Source organism: Rutilus rutilus (assembly GCF_951802725.1).
Source record: "Rutilus rutilus genome assembly, chromosome: 10".
Classification (NCBI taxonomy): domain Eukaryota; kingdom Metazoa; phylum Chordata; class Actinopteri; order Cypriniformes; family Leuciscidae; genus Rutilus; species Rutilus rutilus.
In genome coordinates this window covers 34,183,242-34,203,547 of record NC_140215.1, presented here as the reverse complement: position 1 = coordinate 34,203,547, position 20,306 = coordinate 34,183,242, and the positions used below count along the sequence as shown (strand labels likewise).

The window sequence follows — 20,306 nt, the reverse complement described above, 5'->3', positions numbered from 1 at the left end:
CACACAACTATTGGTTGCTGTTAGAGTGACTGAATAACAAACAATGTCTTTGTATTTCAGGGATAGCAGAAACACTGGAGAGACGCTGGAGCTGAAGAACAGACAAGGGAACAAGGAAACAGGAACTTGGAGAAATCTCAGGAGATAAATATCTCAGTGAAGTTGACAGGTAACTAATCCCTAGTCCTTGTCCTAGACCAGACAATGAGTGTGACTGAGGCTACGTCTACATTCATCCGGATAGAAATGAGTTTTCGTTTCAAAACGCTCTCCATCCACACTAGCGTTTTCCAAAAGTTTCTTACCCACACTGAAACTTCGGAAAATGCAGAATTCACCTTACAGTGCATGCGTAAACCCTCACAAAAGCTCACTGAGATGATACAGACAGAACAAGACAATCAAGTTATCACGCAATTCTTCTGGCAGGATAATTTTATTTAGCAAAATATCGTCTTGGTTACGAGTGGTAACCCTCGTTCCCTGAAGGAGGGAACGGAGACGATTAGTCTTGCCAGAAAGCCAATCTACTTCGAGTGTAACTAAACGATCCACTGAACATTGGCATGCAATCATTTGCAGCAGCTGCTCTGCCTCGCAGTGCAGGTATATAATGAGCAGCAGGTGCATTGCATCTTCAGTTTTTCGCTGAGAAGCCGAGCAGTTGGCATGCAGCGGGGTACAGGAGTTGTGGCGACGGGACGCATGTCTCCGTTCCCTCCTTCAGGGAACGAGGGTTACTATATGTAACCGAGACGTTCCCTATCAGTCGGTCACTCTCGATGTACGTTTACCAAAGCTGCTGCCCCCTTCCAGTGCCCTGTGCAAGCTTCCTGCCCCTTCTTGCCTGGAAGGACGATAGGAGAGGGCTTACACAGAGAGTGTCTGTCACTGTTGGACAACACTGGGAAAGCGTGCGCTTTCTGTTAGGAAAAAAAAAAACGCTGTGGAAGCCACATTCTTCCCCGAAGGAGTTTTGTTGAGATATACATATGGACTAACCCGAAGGTTGTACTGCATATGATATACTGGGTGACTTAGCCCAAGGGAAAGACACAGGCTTCCGTTTAGGAGCAGCCGTGGAAGAATACACATATGGGATCCCCGCAGGGTCGCACAAATGGAACCCAGCCTAGACCCGGTTCTCAAGGATTTAACAGATAAAGGCCTGGCGCCAGACGCTCAAGCACGTCCGACTCCGAGGGTGGTGGAAGACTCAACAGGTTTTTTCACTCTGGTGCAATATAGATCCACAGAGCCGGGCCTCTCAGTGCTTCTACACGTTTAGGGTGAGAACATGGGAGGAGACCCAGCTCTACACGTAACAGATATCTGTTAGCGAGGCGCCACGTGCCAACGCCCAGGAGGATGCAACGCCTCTCATAGAGTGAGCCCTCGCTCCAACCCGTGCTGCAAGAAGCTTGGACCCTATCGAACATCTTCAGGGGTCCCTTCGGTGAGAGGAACACCACTCGATGAACAGGTTCCACTTCAAGGCGAATCGATGGTGTTAAGTACCTCTGGGGGTAAGTCACCTAGAACCTCTGCGTCCCATTCAGGGACCAGATATGGAGTTTCCAGAGGCCCGGACGCAGGTACCATAGGGTCCCCCGTCTCTGAGAAAGAAGGTCCTTCCTCAGAGGAATGGGCCAGGGAGGGGCTGTCACGAGGAGCATGAGCTCTGGGAACCAGGTCCGGGTGGGCCAATAGGGAGCCACCAGTAGGACCTGCTCCTCGTCCTCCCTGACTTTACACAGGGTCTGTGCAAGTAGGCTCATTGGGGGAAACGTATATTTGCAAAGGGGGAGGTCTCTGGAGAGGCAAACAGGTCTACCTGATCCTCCCTGAACTTTCTCCAGATCAGCTGAACCGCCTGGGGTCGCCACTCTCCCGGGAGCACAGCTCGTGATAGCTCGTCTGCCACACGGTTGAGCACACCGGGGACATGAGTCCCGTAGCGGGGTCTGAGTGTACTGTGCAACACTTACCTGGTTCCACAGGGCAGGGGGTGCAGGAGGAGGCTTGGTTGCGTTCTTGAACTGCGCGCTGCTGCCCGCTGGCGATAGAAGAGGCGGATGAGAATGGTGAGGATTCTCTCCTCCCACTGCTCTCCGGGCCCTCTTCGGACCCAGAGATAGAGGAACTGCTCTCTTTTTTTCTTTTTTTTTTGTTGAGAATTTGGGTACCACTGTGACCATATTGGCGGTACAAAATTTTGACTCAAAAGATTCGCTGCCCGGCCCTCCACCGGGAGAGAACAGCTCCCCCCATCTCCGGATCGGGTGGTGTCGTCCTCCTGCAGCGGACACAGTAGAACAGGCTGTGCCGGTATTTATTTATTTTTGCAGGGGACGACAACCTAGGCAGCGAGTAGACTGAGGGGCGGCCCACAAGGCACTATGATGCCACGTCGGGGGAAGCTCCTCAGTCAGCTACTGACTGTGGAGAACTGCTGGGCTCAGTCCTCGACAGTGTTGCCGAAAAGGCCACCTTGTGAGATGGAAGTGTCGAGAAAGTGTACTTTGACAACCTCTCGCACCTCTGCAAGGTAAGCCAGGGTTGCTTCTAGACCAGCAAGGTGGACATCGTCTGGCCGAAGGCCTGCGCAGTGACCTTGATCACGGTTAGTCAACATGCGTAGCTCAACCCCGGCTCAGAACTACCCTTGAGCATTAAGAGAATCTTGGCCTCAAATGCAGGGTGGAGGTGGTCTGCGCACAGCCACCCCACCGTTGAGGGTAGTGAGAAAGGTGTAGCTCCCTACTGCCAAGTTTTCCAATGCACATCCGGGAAAAAAGATCCGGGAAAGCATGGCCGTCAACTCTGAATCTGAGTCACCATAAGCACACACCATTACAGTGGGAAGCTCTGTATCACCCTCATTTCCAGAGCATAACAGCCCTCTCTCTAATGCAGCGACATCTAATCCTCAGCTGGAGCTCTGAATGAAACGGTAGGTTTCCCCATATATATATATATATATATATATATTTTATTTTTTTCACGAAGGAGAAGCCCTCACCGCTCAGGTCACCCAAGCTATTCTACCGAAGTAGACCTCTCCTGGTGGCCACCAGAGAGGGCACTACAACAGAGAATAGGCAAGGGGGCCGTGAATGTATTGTAAGCTGTAACCTAGATTCCTCAAGGTGTTACACACGAAATCATGCTCCTTTCAAATTTTTATCAGTAGAGCTCTGTTTAAATAGTAATTCAAATACATTTAGAAAATAATGTTGTTGTCTTTAATATCTCAGTTTTAGCCTGGCACTTTTAGCCAGATAGTAAAGTGATTGTGTGATGTTTTGTTCCACGGATGCTGAGGGTGGCTGAGAGATGCATGTGCTGGGATGGTGATGGTGTGTGTGATCTCCCCAGACAGAGCTCTGCTGGAACATTAGACAGCTGCAGAGAATGAGATGATATGTGTGACTGAACACACACATACACACACACACACTGCAGTGTGAAAGCACCCATATGGCAACTGAGATCTCCAAACCTGTGCGCTTCGTTGTCATTCGCAACACAAAAGAGTCACAAACAACAGACCGATCGGCTGAACCTAACACAAAGGAACATGTTTGCTCTTATTCCTGGGATCCTCATTGTGTGTGTGTGTGTGTGTGTGTTCTAAGAGCTGAGCTCAGGGTTTTGAGACTGCAGATAACAGATATCACACAATAACCCTGACCTGCTGTACAGTCATACAGCACCGGCACAACATTACAACCGATTTCGCTAATTCAAATAAAGGTGAAATAAAATTAAATATAAATTTAAAAACTAACATTTAAACAAAAGTTAGACATTGAAACTGAAATATATGTTGAAATACTTTAACGACTAAAACTGAATTCAAATAAATTGGTAACACTTTACAATAAGGGTCTATTTGTTAAAATTAGTTAACATGTAATGAAAAATACTTCTAAGCATGTATCTGTTAATATGTAAGGCAGCAGTTATTTGCACTAAATGTAAATAGTTGCAGAAACTATTTGCACCTCAGTGTATTTTAGTTTGTTATAAAACAGTATGCAGTAATAACATCATTTTCTTTGTACATGATTACATTTATTACAATCATAAATGGATGCCACATTACTTGTCCCTGTTCCTAAATCCCTCCTCTACACCTTCCCATTAAACACTAATACCTGTTAGGCACTTACACTTTTGGCACGTTTGTTTCGCACAAATATGGCCTAAATCACTGCAAGCCTGTGAACAGCAATTTGCAACCGAGTCAGGAACTGCAAAACAGATTGATCGCGTAAAAACAACCTTTGTGTAAAAAAATAAACTGTTGCAAATGTCTAAATGGCTTATTGTGTACACGAGGCAAAAAAGTTCCCTAAATAACCCGATTTGTACAGTTGCATCTTTCTTTTACCTGCGCTTCCAGTTTTGGCACGATTCTCTCACTCACTGAGTTTAGCAAGCGCGAAGAGGAGCGCGGGTCCACCTTCTTCATGTAGCCAATCAAATTAGCTTCTCGCTGACTCTCGTTTCACTCTTATCTGATTGGTTCAATAAACACGCCAAGTCTCAGCCATACAGCAAAACTCAATGAGTGAGAGAATCGTGGCAAAACTTTAAGCACAGGTAAAAGAAAGATAGATACAACTGTACAAATCTGGTTATTTCTGGAACTTTTTTGCCTCATGTACACAAACAAGCCATTTAGACATTTGCAATAGTTTATTTTTTTACACAAAGTTTCATTTTACGCGATCAATCAGTTTTGCAGTTCCTGTTGTTTTCCGTTGCAAATTGCTGTTCACAGGCTTGCAGTGCTTTTGGCCGTATTTGTGCGAGGACAAAAAACGTGCCAAAAGTGTAAGCGCGGAAAAATGGAAGTCAGAAGAATACAGATCCTATTTATTTTGCGTTAGCGTGAAGCTGCAGTTTCACAATACATGCATTACACTTACGAATAACACTTAAATGCAGCAAATCTTTTTTTCTTACACATGAAAGGCGATTTACACCTTTACAAATATTCTCTTGCAAACGCAAATTTTATTTACGCTTGCAATCTTATGTACACTTTCACAAATCTTACCCTGCGCATGAGATTCTTTATGGCATCATATTACCTTCATAAAAAAAAAGATCAAAACAAAGTGAAAGCAAAATGAATAAAACTTAAAATAAAATAAAAATAAAAATCGAATTAGAAAAATTTCAAATATTATAATAGTATATAAATGGTACTAAAATAACACTGATTAAATCACCTCTTTGCACACTAAAACACACACATATATGCACAATATAGCACAAATACACTGTACACAAAAAATAGTACAAAATTTGTATATTTCACATTTTTTATTACACACTACAATTAAAATTATATTTAAGTACTTTACATGTGCTTTAGTGTGTTAGTCGACACATACGTACTTCTTTAAAGCACGGTTATTAAATTACAACAGATTATTAAAGGAGTCATAACCTAGTATTACCTTGGATACCCACGCTCTATTATAGTCTTTCAGGCCCTTCTAAATAAAGAAAAGTGGAAAAAAAATAAACACAGAGCTCCTCTGACCCTTATTTCTGAAGGCATTATTGTCTCGCGAGATCTGATGCGATATTTTGGCTGTCGTGGACGGTCATTTTAATAATGCAAATGAGGGGCGCGTTGATTGGTGGCAGGAAGGAGGGGGGTTGACACCGCAGGTAACTTCAGCATCATTACAAACTGACATCATGGCGCAAGTTGTGAATGAACCCGACCTGGCCGCGACCTACGGGATTCAACCGTATATGTATGAACCAGACTCTGAACCTGAGCTGGAAAGGGAAGATGTAGAGTCGATGGATGGACGTCTACATCAAGATGTCTCTGAATGGTAAAGACAATCATTTTGACTAAGACATACATTAACATCAGTAACGAGCTGTTTAATGTTTAATGAAATGTTTAGCGCAGACACCTAACGATAAGCCAGTTGAAAGTGTTGTTGGGACAGCGTCATTAAAAATGAATTTCATCCACTGGTCCCTGATAGTTTGGTCCGTTTTTGGTAGAGAAAACACATTTACATGTTGTTTCTGGCAGTCAACCACAGAGCAACTCACGTGTGCACTTTGTTTCTGCATCTTTCTCGAATGAATATGAGGGGGAGAGGGGCAGGGCGGGCTTCCTGCAGCATAGGTCTGCGGTGTCCATATATGGTATATCCTGCCCCGTCATGACGTCAAGTCGGGGCAGAAATTAAAATCTCGTATTTGAGTGCGCGTGCACGTGGGCTGGTTTATGAACCCAGGGGTAAACAAACGCTTCACTTTTAAATATCGGCTTCCCGGCCAGTTAGGCAATCATTACATACATTAATTCTCGTGGAAAAGTGAAAATTGCAGGTTATGACTCCTTTAAAATACGATTCAAAATGTACTTTAAAGTAAAACCTTTCATTTTTGACATTATTTCAGAGAGAACCTTTTGTGTGTAAGTGTGTTAAGAAAGAGTCATGAATGTGTCTCTCGCTCTTTTATTTTATTTATATTATATTATCTGCAAGTAGAGTTTTTTAAATATCCTTTTAAGATTCAAAGTACACTACAAAGTGCACATCCACACAAGTGCACTTCTCAAGGGATACACACTCAACCTACACTGGAAATACACTGCACAAACACAAATATACCATACATGAAAACTTCAACACAAAAATGCTGTATAAAATACAACACAGTTCACAAAAAGCTGCAACACTGTATATTAAAATACTACAACCTATAATGAGCTAATTACTGCCTAATCTTTAGGTTGCATAATATGGAGATGCAGTTTTTTACTGTGTGTGTGTGTGTGTGTGTGAGTGAGTGTGAGTGAGTGAGTGAGTGAGTGTGTGTGTGTGTGTGTGTGTGCGTGCGTGCGTGCGTGTGTGTGTGTGTGTGTGTGTGTGAGTGAGTGAGTGAGTGAGTATGAGTGTGAGTGAGTGAGTGAGTGTGTGTGTGTGTGTGTTTAACCTGCCGTCAGTCGCACCTGTTCTCCATGTCGGCGCTGCACTTGGGTGACAGAAGCTCAAAGGACTTGGTGAACTTCACCACCTGCAGGAGACATTAAAGTGAGGAGGATTAGAGAGATGCAGCAGCAGGAGATGAAGAGGAGGAGGAGGAGGAAGAGGAGGATGAAGATGGAGAGGAAGATGAAGAGGAAGATGGAGAGGAAGAGGAGGAGGAAGAGGAAGAAGAGGAAGAGAAGGAAGAGAAGGAGGAGGAGGAGGAAGAGGAGGAGGAAGAGGAGGATGAAGATGGAGAGGAAGATGAAGAGGAAGATGGAGAGGAAGAGGAGGAGGAAGAGGAAGAAGAGGAAGAGAAGGAAGAGGAGGAGGAGGAAGATGGAGAGGAAGATAAAGAGGAAGAGGAGGAGGATGGAGAGGAAGATGAGGAGGAAGATGAAGAGGAAGATGAAGAGGAATATGAGGAGGAAGATGGAGAGGAAGATGAAGATGAGGAGGAAGATGGAGAGGAAGATGAGGGATCAGAGCGTACCGGAGACTCGATGTCCTCCAGCAGCTGGACGGAGCAGCGTTCACACTTCAGCAGAGTCTGAGCTCGATGCATGATCTTCCTCACGATCTTCTCCAGATCCGTCTGCTCCTCGAACAGATCGTTCACAACCTCCAGAAGAGCCTACACACACACACAGACAAAACCAGAACATAGTTGACATAGTTGAAGGATATGAATGCAAAAATTTCTAAGTACACAACAAGCTAGAAGTGCATTTCATGCATCATTACATTCTGAGATGCGTTACATTCCCAAGTAAGCGACATTCTGCAAGGGTCCTAAAGGGATGAGTGTAAACCGTCTATTTAATGGCTAGTTATGTGTTTGAGGTCAACTGCATGTTTAAAGGAATTTTACTCACCCTCATTTCATCTCAAACCCATTTCATTTTCTTTCTTTAATGTAATGTAATTCACTAGGACACATTTCTCAATACTTGGGTACTTTCTCAATAACTCTTCACACAGTGAGCACAACATCAGTCTATGAGAGCTAAGCTGGATCACTTAACATTGCTTTGACTCAAAATGCATTCAGTGACTACATCTTTCAAATGACATGAATACATCTCTCACTTAGACTCAAACTCAATGTACCTACAGGCCAATTTGCACATTTACGTTCATTTCAAAACGGATAAACTTATAATACAAAACTGAATAAAAAAATAAAATAAAAAAATAATACTTTCAAATCAATTAGATTTAGCTGAACACCTACATGTGTTAGACTTTTAGTTTCATTACCATCTGTACAAAAGGTGAAATGTGTAATTATATATATAATTACATATTTATATTTAAATTTAAAGTCCCATTAGTAGTTTTTCAGGTTAATTTCAGGTCTCACACTAAAATCACTCCCAGCAAGTGAATGATCACTTGAAGTCCCTCACTTTCTGCCAATGGACCCTTTTCACATTTCTGGGGTTCTCAAAAACAGAAGTCGTCATAGTTGAATGAACTTCTATAGTGCCGAAGGCATCTTTGTATTCCCATTTTCTCCAATAGCAAAAGAAAAAATCCATGATAGTGTTTCCACAACTTTCCAAAAGAGGGGACCATATATTGAGAGACAATCAGAAGAGAGAAAAATGTCAAATTTGCTGTCACTCCCTCAGCCGTTGTATAAACACAAACAGGGTTTGATATTAACATGCGCCAACACACCAAATGCGGGTAAAAATGAACTGTGGTGGGTAACGCTGTCAAATCACTAGCCAATTTGGCGTGTTACTTATTATGTGTACTCACTTTGAACAGGGAACACTTCCCATAAATCCTGATGTACTCGTTACATCATAAGAAGAATGGCGTCTACACTAATATAAATCTCTGTTTATCCCGAGGTTTAGCGCAGTCCGCCGGATCCAGGCCGTATCCAGACCTGATGAAGGACCTGCACCTGGACAAGACGACAGCGCAGTCCTGAAGTGTCAACTAGTCTCTCCACTGTGAAGGCCTCCCTCCCTTTACCTCTCTACAGATAAAGCGTTGTCGGGATAATTCCGGTTCGCGTGGCTACGCGGAAGCGATAAAAATTCTGTATTATAAATGTTAAGGCCAGACAAGTAGTATCTTGAGGGTTGATTTGTAGGGAAGGACTACACGCCTGCGCACATATATATTCAAACGCACATCCCTATAGACTGAACTCATAATACGCATGTGCACGCCGTCAGCGTTCTCACTGGTTCGCGTTTTTAAAGTTTGCGCAGAGACAACTAAGAGTTTTCTGTTAAAACGGTGTTGTGTTAGCGGCCCCTAAGTTAATAACTAATGATCGTTGCGACAGAAGTGAATCAGTCTAACTTTAGCTGGACAATAACTTTATTCTAGAGCTGCTGTAAAGCCAAAAACAATCTCTGTTACTTTAATTTCCTATTATCAATGTAAAGCCACTTTGGAACAATCTACATTGTTAAAAGCGCTATATAAATGAAGATGACTTGACTTGACTTTGCTGGGGAAGTTCGTGTGAGCCAAATCTGCGCAGATTTAGTGCAAATACTCGACTCGTGAGTTATCATATTAAATACAGCGTATTGTGCAGAATCTGCACATATCTGGCTTACTTGAACACACACGTCACTACAACAAATAATGGCACACTTGTTCATTTGCATTGAAGCATTAGCGAAGATTAAAAAGCATTTGGTTAACAGAAAAGACATTGTTATTTTCCAACATCCTACATTTTTTTTATGTTCTTTGTACTGTAATGATCTGTCTACCTAAAACAAATTTTTGGTGAAAAGGATGAGGATGAAAGAGGAAGGGAGGAGATGGCTTGATGACAGGATTTTGTTAATTAAGAAATGAATGTATGAAATCCAAATTTCATAATGTATATATATTTTTTTTTTGGCTAGTAGAAGTTCTGAATGGCTGGTAACTTAAAAATGTAGTCAAATTGGCCGGTGAGTGAAAAAGTTCATTTCAAACCCTGAACACAAAGTATAGCATTTGAAATTCATTTTTGTATGAAAACATTAACAATTTGTTTTGTGATGTTGATTATGTGTGGAAACATATCATCACAGTCTGTGAAAAGGGTCCATATAATTCTCATTCTCTCTCTTTACGTTCTTGTTTTCTGGCATTATGTTCCTCTGTGATCGATTTTAAAATGTGTTGATGATGCTCTAAAGACGCCACAACTCAGATTTATGCTTCCCCAGCCACACACACATCTCTTCTTGATTCAAAACCTCTAGATGCAGGAACAGAGTGTGTAGGAAGCAAAAGATCAATAGACAGATACACACATACTACGTAATAAACACCCACATGACATTTATAGCGCACGCACACAGCGCTGTCCTGTTACAGTAGGAGGGGGGCAGAGATATAATACGGTTTTAATGAAGTCAGGGCTGAATTAAGTGTGTTCTTACCCTGCTCCTGTCGTACTCTTTCCTGGAGGCAGCGAACAGTTGGGCGTTTGAGATGGCAATGCCACAGAAGGGAAGGTACATCTGCAACACCTGCACAGACAGAAGAGTGTGTTGAAGTGTAGCATCAATGTGAGTCTAAGGTGTCCTGGACACAACGCTGGAACAACGGTCTCTCCAAAACACAAAGTGGTTTCAGCCTGGCAAAGGACTATACCATAGTTACAGTAAAATTACATCACTATATGAATTACGTTAATATATTAAGTTGGTCTTTATAATAAAAAAAAAATTCTTTGTATGAATGAATATATCTCTGATAGGAAACAATTTGTTTGTATTAACAAATACAAATCTAACTCTGTCTCTATCTCCCGTGGTGTACCTCATGGATCGGTTCTTGGTCCACTTATATTTTTTATTTACATGCTTCCTCTTGGCCAGATCATTAAATATCATGTTTAAATTTTTATAGTTATGCCAATGATACACACATTTATTTGCTGTCTTCCCTCCCCCATCCATCATTTCTAGAAAACTTCCTGAAACTGAATGCTGGCAAAACTGAAATTCTGCTAGTTGGCCCCAAATCGCTTTGCCCCTCCTTCATATTGATGGAGTCCTGGTTAGACATTATAAAACGGATAGTTCCGGTCCTTGATTCTGATTGGTTGAGCCGCGTTCAAAGCCGTTGTAAATTACTCCACAAACACACACCTGTGACCGTATTATTACTGCGCAACTGCCGTTTGTGATTCTTTGTTGCTGCATGTGTTGCTTGGCAACCTCTTTGGAACTACATTGCTTGGCGGAGGAATAAATGTGTTATAACGTTATATTTTTTGTTGCTGGTGCTTATTTTATGAATAAAAAAAAACATGCAAATGCATATTTTTATGGATTTTTATGAAGCTTATTGCTTAATTCACCAGCTGTTCGGGATCTGGGAGTTCTTTTTGATTCTAAATTATGTTTTGTACAGCCATATCAGCCAGCTTGTTGTAATTTTGTTTTTTCAACCTTTACAATATTGTTCACATACATCATTCAATTAACCATAAAGATGCTGAAACTATTATTCACACTTTCATAACCTCGAAATTGGACTATTGTAAATCCTTGTTTAGAGGCCTTCCAGCTAAAGTCCTTAATCGCCTAACTGGTACAAAACTCTGTTGCTTCTGCCCTTACATTTAACAAAAAATCTGCTCACATCACTCCTGATCCTTCACCAATTACACTAGCTCTCTATTGCCTATCGCATTCAGTTCAAACTACTTGTCTTATATTATAAGGCCTGTCATGGTTTAGCACCTTCATATCTTGCTGAGTTAATTCAGCCGTACGCTCCTGCCCGTACTCTTAGATCTAGTTCACACAACCTGCTTGTTTTTCCCAAGTTCAAACTGTCTACTTTTGGTGGTAGGGCGTTCAGTAGTAGGTGATTGAATTCCTGAATCAACATCTTTGTTGATCCTAGAACAACACTGCAGTCAACCAATCAGATTTGAGGGACAAGTTTAGGCTTAAAACCAGGGTTAGGTGCTTCTACATCAGTATTATTCACCTATCATTTCCCTTTGATTTTAGGGAAAAGTTATAGGTAGGGTTAGGTTTATGAGTAGGGATATGGTTAGGACAAAATTTTCGGACAGGAATGTTGTGCCAGGATCAACGAAACAGGAACATTTCTGACTTGGCAAAATCACAGTGACCTCAGTATTACAGGCTCTAAGATCTGGAATAAGCTGCCCCAGAAATGATGTGCTATCTCATCACTACAGACCCTTAAGACAGAACTTAAAACTCATTTATTCACATTGTTTTGCAACTGATTGGTTCCCCTTTCTGTTATTTCAATACTTGTTCAGTTATTATCTGCCATGCTATATGTTAATCGTTTGAATGCTTGTTCTGATGATTGTACTTTGCTTGTACTTCCGTATTTTCTGTATTATCTGTCTATTTTGTAGTGTCCTTGGGTCCTTGAAAGGCACTATATAAATAAAACATATTATTATTTATTATTACCGGAGGTCTTTGTTGGTTTTAAAATACACAGCAATAGTGTTAACTGATGAATTTGCACATGGTTTGTCTTCAAGCATATTAAAAACACCACATAGACATATAAACAACATTAAAAACTAGATTTTCACCACAGGGTGTCTAATAATGTGTATGTATGTGATTTTACGGTCTCCCCGCTATTCGCCTGTATGAGGCTGTCTTGTGTGTCTCAATAACTCTGTTGGGCGCACTTCCTTCAATATCTTATAAACTCAACCTAATTGTATTCTAGAATACAAAGAAGTGTGACCGAGACAGCAAAACTTCATTGTCCTGAATACAGATTTCTGTTTCCTCACTCACCGCTGTGTTTTTAAAGGTCTGAGATCTCCTCTAGCTCTCCCGATGCCAAACACACACTCAGACTGCTGTCAGAATGACAAAAACACACTCACATTTCTCTTGTAGGGAGCCAGAGAGCCTCTATGAGAGAAATGAGCGTAGTCATAATGTTGAGGTAATATAAACAGGTTCATATTAAAATTCTGTCAGGAACCACATCAAAACCTGCCTCAGGACAAGTCAGCGTGACACCACAGAGAGGCCTGGATGAATCTGTCAGCCCTGAAGTCACCGAGAGCGCAGGTAAATGGGGTTCTGGAGTAATTGGATTCTGTCTGACTGCCCATTAGTCTGGGCTGCATGGGAGACTGCTGCACTGAGTCTGTTTACCACACTGTTAAAGCGTTTAATAAAGAGTGGATGTGACCTGAACCTGTGGGAGCGATCAACAGGTTCTCACAGCACGCTGTCCGCTCATTTAAACTGTTAGGCTAATGAAACGAGGGAATTGAGCTCCTTCACATGGAAACACACAACAACTTTATACAAGTTATGACTGAACTATTTCATTACTGCTTCATTCACCCGTGGGCCTTCTAAGCAAAGTATTGTTGCAGGTTTTGTTCCTAAACTTCTTTATCACTGTAGCAGTGGCGGCTGCTGGTATTTCAAAGAGGGGAAATTCATTTTCGGCCTATATCATAAAAATTGTCCATTTATTTACACTTAAATGCTGCCCTACGTTCCTTTTCAAGAAAATGCTCTGTGACCCTGTGACCAACTAGGCGTCTTTTCCAGTGACTTGACCAGTGTCCTCTCAATGGCCAGCAGAGTTAGGTATAATCGCATAAATGTAATCATATAATAAAGGTATAAATAATTATATAATAGCCTATAGTATAATAATACTACAACTAATAATATTTTTTACAATTATTTTAATAATTATTTTTTAATTATTACTAATAATAATATAAAAATTATAATAAGTAATAATATAATAAAGGTATAAATGTATAATTGTGTGAAATGTATTATGAAAATTGGCTAGCAATTTCGACAAGCAAATACCAAGAAATAGGTTGCAGCAGTTTGTCTTTCGACTTCACTTGCAAAATCCGCGATGGGACTGAGCTCGAACAGCTTCAGCGGCAGCGACTTTTCTTTGTATGAAATCACTGTCAATCAAAAGGAGATGCAGTCTTTCGACAGACCCTCCAATCATCACGCAGAAGCCCGGAGTCCAGGCCAGCCCACTCCTCCATTCACTACAGAGACACTGAGCGTCCGTGGGCGGGACATAGTCGCAGCATTTATCCAATGACCGTCTAGTTTCGAAGCACTGAAAAAAACTGTTCAAAGCAGCCCCACTGAAGTCAATGGACGCTGGGCTTCAACAGGGAAATGCACTGTGACGCTACGGGAATGTATGAGAAGGAAATCGAGTCAGCCGACCTGCTATATGTAGCTGATTCTGAACGAACTCGTCTTTGAGATGAACGTTTTCTAACGCATTTTTAGTCAATAAAATGTTAACACAATAGTACATATTTCACCATTATTGTTTTGACATTATAGGGGAAGCCGAGCTTCCCTTGCAGTCTTATAGAAATCCCCACTGCACTGTAGTCTACTTATGTTTCTGCACCATCATTTAGTTTCTCATAATCATTTTGCACCCGCTATACCTTTAAGAGTTCTATGTAAATGACCTTTGATATGATTGGCTAAGCTCTTTACATGTAAACTGAATAACAATGTGCACTTTGAGGTTGTGGGTTAGCTGACGGGTCCAAAATAGTTTTTGAATGTACTATCCATCCTTCAACAGCGTCTCTGCAAAGCTTCAATTACATTGTGACAGGATCACAAAACAATCAGCGCTGAAATGAAACACTCAAACTGTCACGATCAGACTGATAGAATCAGACTTCAGCTTTCATATTGCGGTACATCAAAAAAGTTCAAGTTTGGTGAACTTTGACCTTTGGATTTGTATAACAAGGAGATGAGTGTCCAATAGAGGATCTTGACGTCACAGACTGAGCTCTTGGCTGAGTAGCACGTCTGAAGGAAGCAACAAGCGTGTGATTCTTTTGTGTTCTTCATTCAGCCAGCACCATTTGCACAATCATTCACAAATCCAGTCACAGCTACAGCTCGGTACAATACTGACAGTCACGCCAAACGTAACGTGAACGACTGCCAACCCTGCTTTTCTTCTCTACTAGGTCTACTCTGAGGGTTCTCTGGCTACTGCCACCGACTGGATACCCGTCTATGGAACTACAATAATGACAAATGTATTTGAAGCAAAAAAGCTTGTTGAATTGCACTAATTGAAAAATAAATGCATTGCATTAATAACCATGCTTGCTTTTTAATGCATTGTAATTTTAGGACTTGCATTTTTATGTTGCTGAAATTCAACATGGTCGTATATTTAAGCTGTGAATATTTCAATTCAAAATGTTTCACACATTTTCATTATTGAAAATTCAATAATCCATAATCACCTTTCAGATTTAACTTTAAAAATATTTGGTCTGTTTAAAAATGCAATGTTTTATATTCGACAGGCAATTTTTTAGGCAATTTTTTTCCCGCTTAAATTCGCTTCCACAAATTCGACAGAAAATTCCACATTGCACATCCAGGATCCAGTTCCTAGATGTGCAATGTTGAACCAATGCATAATCTCCGTGTGCTGTTTGTCGGCTCACCAGCCGGTGGTGCAAGTGCGTGTTGACAAAAACCAGAGCAAACGTTGGAGAGAGTCATTTATTCACAAAGACGGATTTACAGAAATGGAGCAAGTAGGAAGTGTATGTGCAGAACAGCTGATAAAGGCACAAAAGTTGTGTTTACGTTTAATTCAATGTCTTCACAGTTACTTTCCCTAAGTATGTGCTGTAATACGACTGGGGTTGCCCTTATACGTCATGCTCCATATTTCCCAACAACTCTTAATGTGAAAAATGCTTAACATGGCTTAATGGACTGATACAAGACTGAGTATAAACATTATTGGTGGTGCATACTATATTCAGGTAAGCAGATGCACTCAGAATATCAACATAATGTGCAAGGTTTCAAGTTTCCCTCCTATAGAAACCTGTTATAAAGAAAACGCTTAACATGTCTTATTAGACTAATAAAGTAATAACGATCAAACTCAGTATACAATTTATTGATGTACAATATACACACTATATACTATATACAACAAGCAGATGAGCACAGAAAATGCTTTGCTGTAGAAAATCATGAAATCGTTGCCAAAAAAAAAAAAAACTTAACTTGGCTTAATGCATATAGGCTATAAAAAGACCAAACTCACTATATTGGTTTTGCAAGCAGATGAGACCAGAGGAATGCATACATTTGGGAGGGATGTAAAAAAAAAAGAAATTGTAAAAAGTGTATTGTGATTGTCAAAACATTTGATAACTAAACAGAATTTTATTAATTTCCATTTTAGTGACAACATGTTTCAACATGGTACAATGACTGGTATGCCCCTGTTTTTAATATTGCTTGATTTCAAATTTACAAATTTCACGATTTCATTTCAATTCTATTCTTGTGATTTGATTCCGATCTTGATTCAATATCGATTCATTTAGATAAATATTAGGTACAGTAGATACGTTGATAGATAAAGGTTAAAAATAACAACTCAAATATAGCTAAACAATTCATTTGTTATAACAACGTAATAATATTTTAATGATATAAGTAAAAATATAATGTTAATATAGTGCACATGATATTTAATTCAATTCAATTCACGTTTATTTGTATAGCGCTTTTCACAATAGGCTACACATAATTTCAAAGCAGCTTTACAGAAAGTGCATGAGTCCATATTACAATTTAGAGTGATCTGTTATCAGAGGCAACTGAAAAAGTTAAGTATTTCAGAAATGTACATATACACGTCACAGTTAGCTAAAAATGTATTCATTTAAACAATGTAATAATTTAAAGCAGAAACAATGATCTCATTGAATTCAACAAATGATTATGACATTTAGAAAATATAGCATTGGTGCAAAATTTAGCAAAATACTCCTCTCTATAGCAAGTTTTTCTAGCCAACTAACGTGCTATGGTCATTAAATGGCTTTCCTGAATATCCTAGTAATATCCTTAATATTCTACTTAATGTTAGTCAACGAGAAGAGGCTCAGTCGACCAAATTTTAATTAGTCTGTTAATCTAAAAAAAAAAAAAAAAAAAAACTAAAAGTATGAATACTAATGAATACATTAATTATTATACTGTGTGTTTACTATTGTAACTGCATGGTTTTCTATGAAGGAGGTACAGTAATTTTGCAAGGGCTCCATCAGCTTAAAATCCTAAGCACTGACCAGCTGTATGGAGAAACACACACATTCTGTAAGGCAGATCTGCGTCACTCTGCTCTGCGTCACCGTCTGAGAGAATATGATATTGTATTGAATACACAGTAATTCCTCAGCTCTACCTTCTGCTAATCCCACAGAGAACTCACAGGACTATTCACAGTACTGTGGCATTTCACAACAAAGGCCAGAGAGTGGTGTGCCCGTCTGGGAGCCCAGCAGCACATCCAGACTCTCAGAAACACACATTCATGCAGATCATCAGCAGAGCTTTCAAACAAATATCAGATTTGTGGCCACAACATTGAACAGTATGAACTGCTGTCTCATAAAAACGCACTTTTTTTTTTGAAGAATATGTGGTTTTGCTATGCAGTTGTTGCTAAGTGTTGCTAAGGTGTTCTTTTTCAATGGTTTTAGCCAGGTTAAATGCTGTTTCTGAGATTTTCTGAGTCATTGCAAGGGCACTGCTAAAAATTTTGGAATTCTTCAGTTTCAGACTTTCAGTCCATCCAGTCGGAGGATATTAAACATGTTTGATGTTTTAAGTCGAGTTAATCACAGCGTGGTGCTTCTTGTCTGGTGTGCGACCGGCTTAACAAAGTGCAGTAAATTGAAAAACTCAAGCACAAACTGTGGGCTAGATAACACAAACTAACCAGGGGTAAAAGAGGACAGGTGTGACTAAATCAGTGAGCTAATTGAGTAACCATAGAAACTAACAAAAGACGGGAACAAGGAACAAAGGAAACAAGAATAGGAAATAGTGCAAAACCAACTGAATGTCAAACTCCAACACAGATTTAACGAGACATAACCCTGACATTTCCCCCATCAAGAAGGCGCTTTAAAAACATCAAAGCAGTCCAACAGAGGAGGGAGGACGGGGGCTTTGGAGGAGGATGCAGAGCTGGCACGGGACATCCCAGGACGAGGGAGGAGCAAGAGGGAAGATAACGGTGGGAGGAGCCAGGGTGTAACTCCCCGCAGGAGCACCGAGATACAGGCCCATGATGGAGTTGAAGGAGGGAGGAGCCAAGGAGGAGAAGCTGGAGCCTGATGGAGCCAAAGAGGTGGAGAGATGAGTGGTAGACGGAGGCCCGGAAGTCCATGACCAAGGCAGAGCTGGAGGGGCGACGGTCCCAGGTGAAGCCAAGGGAGCGAGGAGCCAAGGTGGAGCCGACTGGTCGATGGGGAGATGTGAAGTGACAGGATTGGAGGTTTTAGATGGAGTTAGAGGGTCGACACTCCAGGGCGGAGCTGGTAATCTAGAAGCCCAAGTCGCATCCAGGATGCTTGGAGCAGGCAGCTTAGAAGGAGACGAGGGGCTGAATGGAGTCAGCGAAGACAGGGCCAAAGAACTGGGTAACATGGGCAGGGAGTTACAAAACAGCCTCCTTGGTCAATTTAGGACAGGCAGAGAGTTTAAAAGCTGCCTCCATGGCCGACACGGGACAGGCAGAGGAGGTGGGAGTGGGAACATCACAGACTATACTGATTTGATGCTGGGTGATGGAACAGTCATGGTGCTGTGCGAAGAAATGGGAATTGTGCAAACTCCTTCTCTCTCCTCCACAATTACAAGGGGGCAAGATCATGCCATTTACTGCAGCCTCTGAAGTATAGGCGAGGCTCCAGTACATTTCCTCTTACTCCACAAGGTCCTCAGGGACGCACCTGGTCAAGCACAAACTGAGGGCTAGATATACACAAAGTAATCAGGGGTGAAAAAGAAAAGGACAGGTGTGACTAAATCAATGAACTTATGAGTAACCATGGAAACTAATAAGAAGTGGGAACAAGGAACTGGAACAGAAAAACATTGCAAAACCAACTCAATGTCAAACTCAGACACAGATCAAATGAGACATAACCTTGAAAAAGTGTGTTTATGATTAGGGTGATAAATTAAAATATTATGGTAATAACTACCAGTTTTTCAACATCAAGTAGCATAATAAACTATTATTGTTTGGTTAAAATAACTAGAAAGCGGCTGACAACGAAAGCCTCGCGCAGTTTAAAATGACTGTGCCTTCACGTAGATTAAAATAAGGTGGGCTGTGGTATTGCTGCGTTGACCAGCAATGGTCTGAAGTGACATCTGTGTGAGCCGTGCTTCATGCATAGCTACAATATTTACAATAGACAATGAATTTTACACCCAAATTTTCACTATAGTGACCACACATTTAGCCAATTAACTGTTAACTTTTTCCCTATCACATATTTTAGTAATCACCGTAAATTAGGTATCATTCGAAAACTTAAACACTCAAAATTCATCCTGTGAAAACTTCTTTGCGTTACTATGGAGCCCCGCACATGACATTTGGGAAAAAATATGTACATCATGGCCACGAATTAACAATCCGTTCCTACAACTTACTAATACATCAGCACGTTTTACTAATGTGTTCTCTTGTCTTGATTTAATTAAATCATGTGCACAATATAATAATTACTTTCCTCGTTTTACTAAATCGTGCAGACAATATAATTCGTTCCTTTGTTTAGCACTCAAAACGAGTATACATACATATATGTGCCTTATCACATCTATGCTAAAAAATGAGGCAGCACACCTCTCCTCAAAAGGCTGCAAAATATGATATGATTCATGTCTGTAGCACAAATGGTGTGGCATGAATTACACCCTACAGTTTAATACTTTAAGGTTTGCCCTAAACATGAGCAATAGTAATATTAATGCTTGCCCAACAAACACCATTACCACACACAATAACAGCATTAGCATAAATCCAAAGCTCCATTCATTAAGTGATGAACTATATTCTGGACGCATGCAAATGAACAACCCATAATTGTTTCTCCACAAAATGAACAGAACAAAACCTCACCTTGTCATTAAATATACAATATGTCTACCATATTGTATGTATGTTTAGAAAACTCTAAACCTGTCTGGTGCGGTACTAAGACTTGCCCGCCAAAACAGAATCTAAAAGTGGCACCTTTGTCTCCGTGGGCTGGAAACAATCGCCGAGTTTTCTCTGTTCTGCCTCTCTGTCTCACACACACAGGGAAGAGTTTCATCATTAATTCAGCAGTTGGTAGCATGCATGACATGAAACTAATGTACAATGAAAAGCACATGAAATCTCAATGCACTGAACTCGATCTGGGGCTCACAGCAA

General features: G+C 40.8%; 1 protein-coding gene across 2 annotated transcripts in view; it reads right to left on the bottom strand.

Moving 5' to 3' along the window:
• pde11a (phosphodiesterase 11a) overlaps window positions 1-20,306 on the bottom strand; it is a gene marked incomplete at its 5' end in the record, with an annotated part of 85,906 nt that overhangs the window by 44,745 nt on the left and 20,855 nt on the right. For both annotated transcript variants that reach the window (XM_084421231.1, XM_084421230.1), the window contains 3 exons: window positions 7,004-7,068; window positions 7,513-7,653; window positions 10,430-10,519. In XM_084421231.1, coding sequence (XP_084277357.1) covers window positions 7,004-7,068; window positions 7,513-7,653; window positions 10,430-10,519 — 296 coding nt within the window. The remainder of the gene's footprint in view (window positions 1-7,003; window positions 7,069-7,512; window positions 7,654-10,429; window positions 10,520-20,306) is intronic.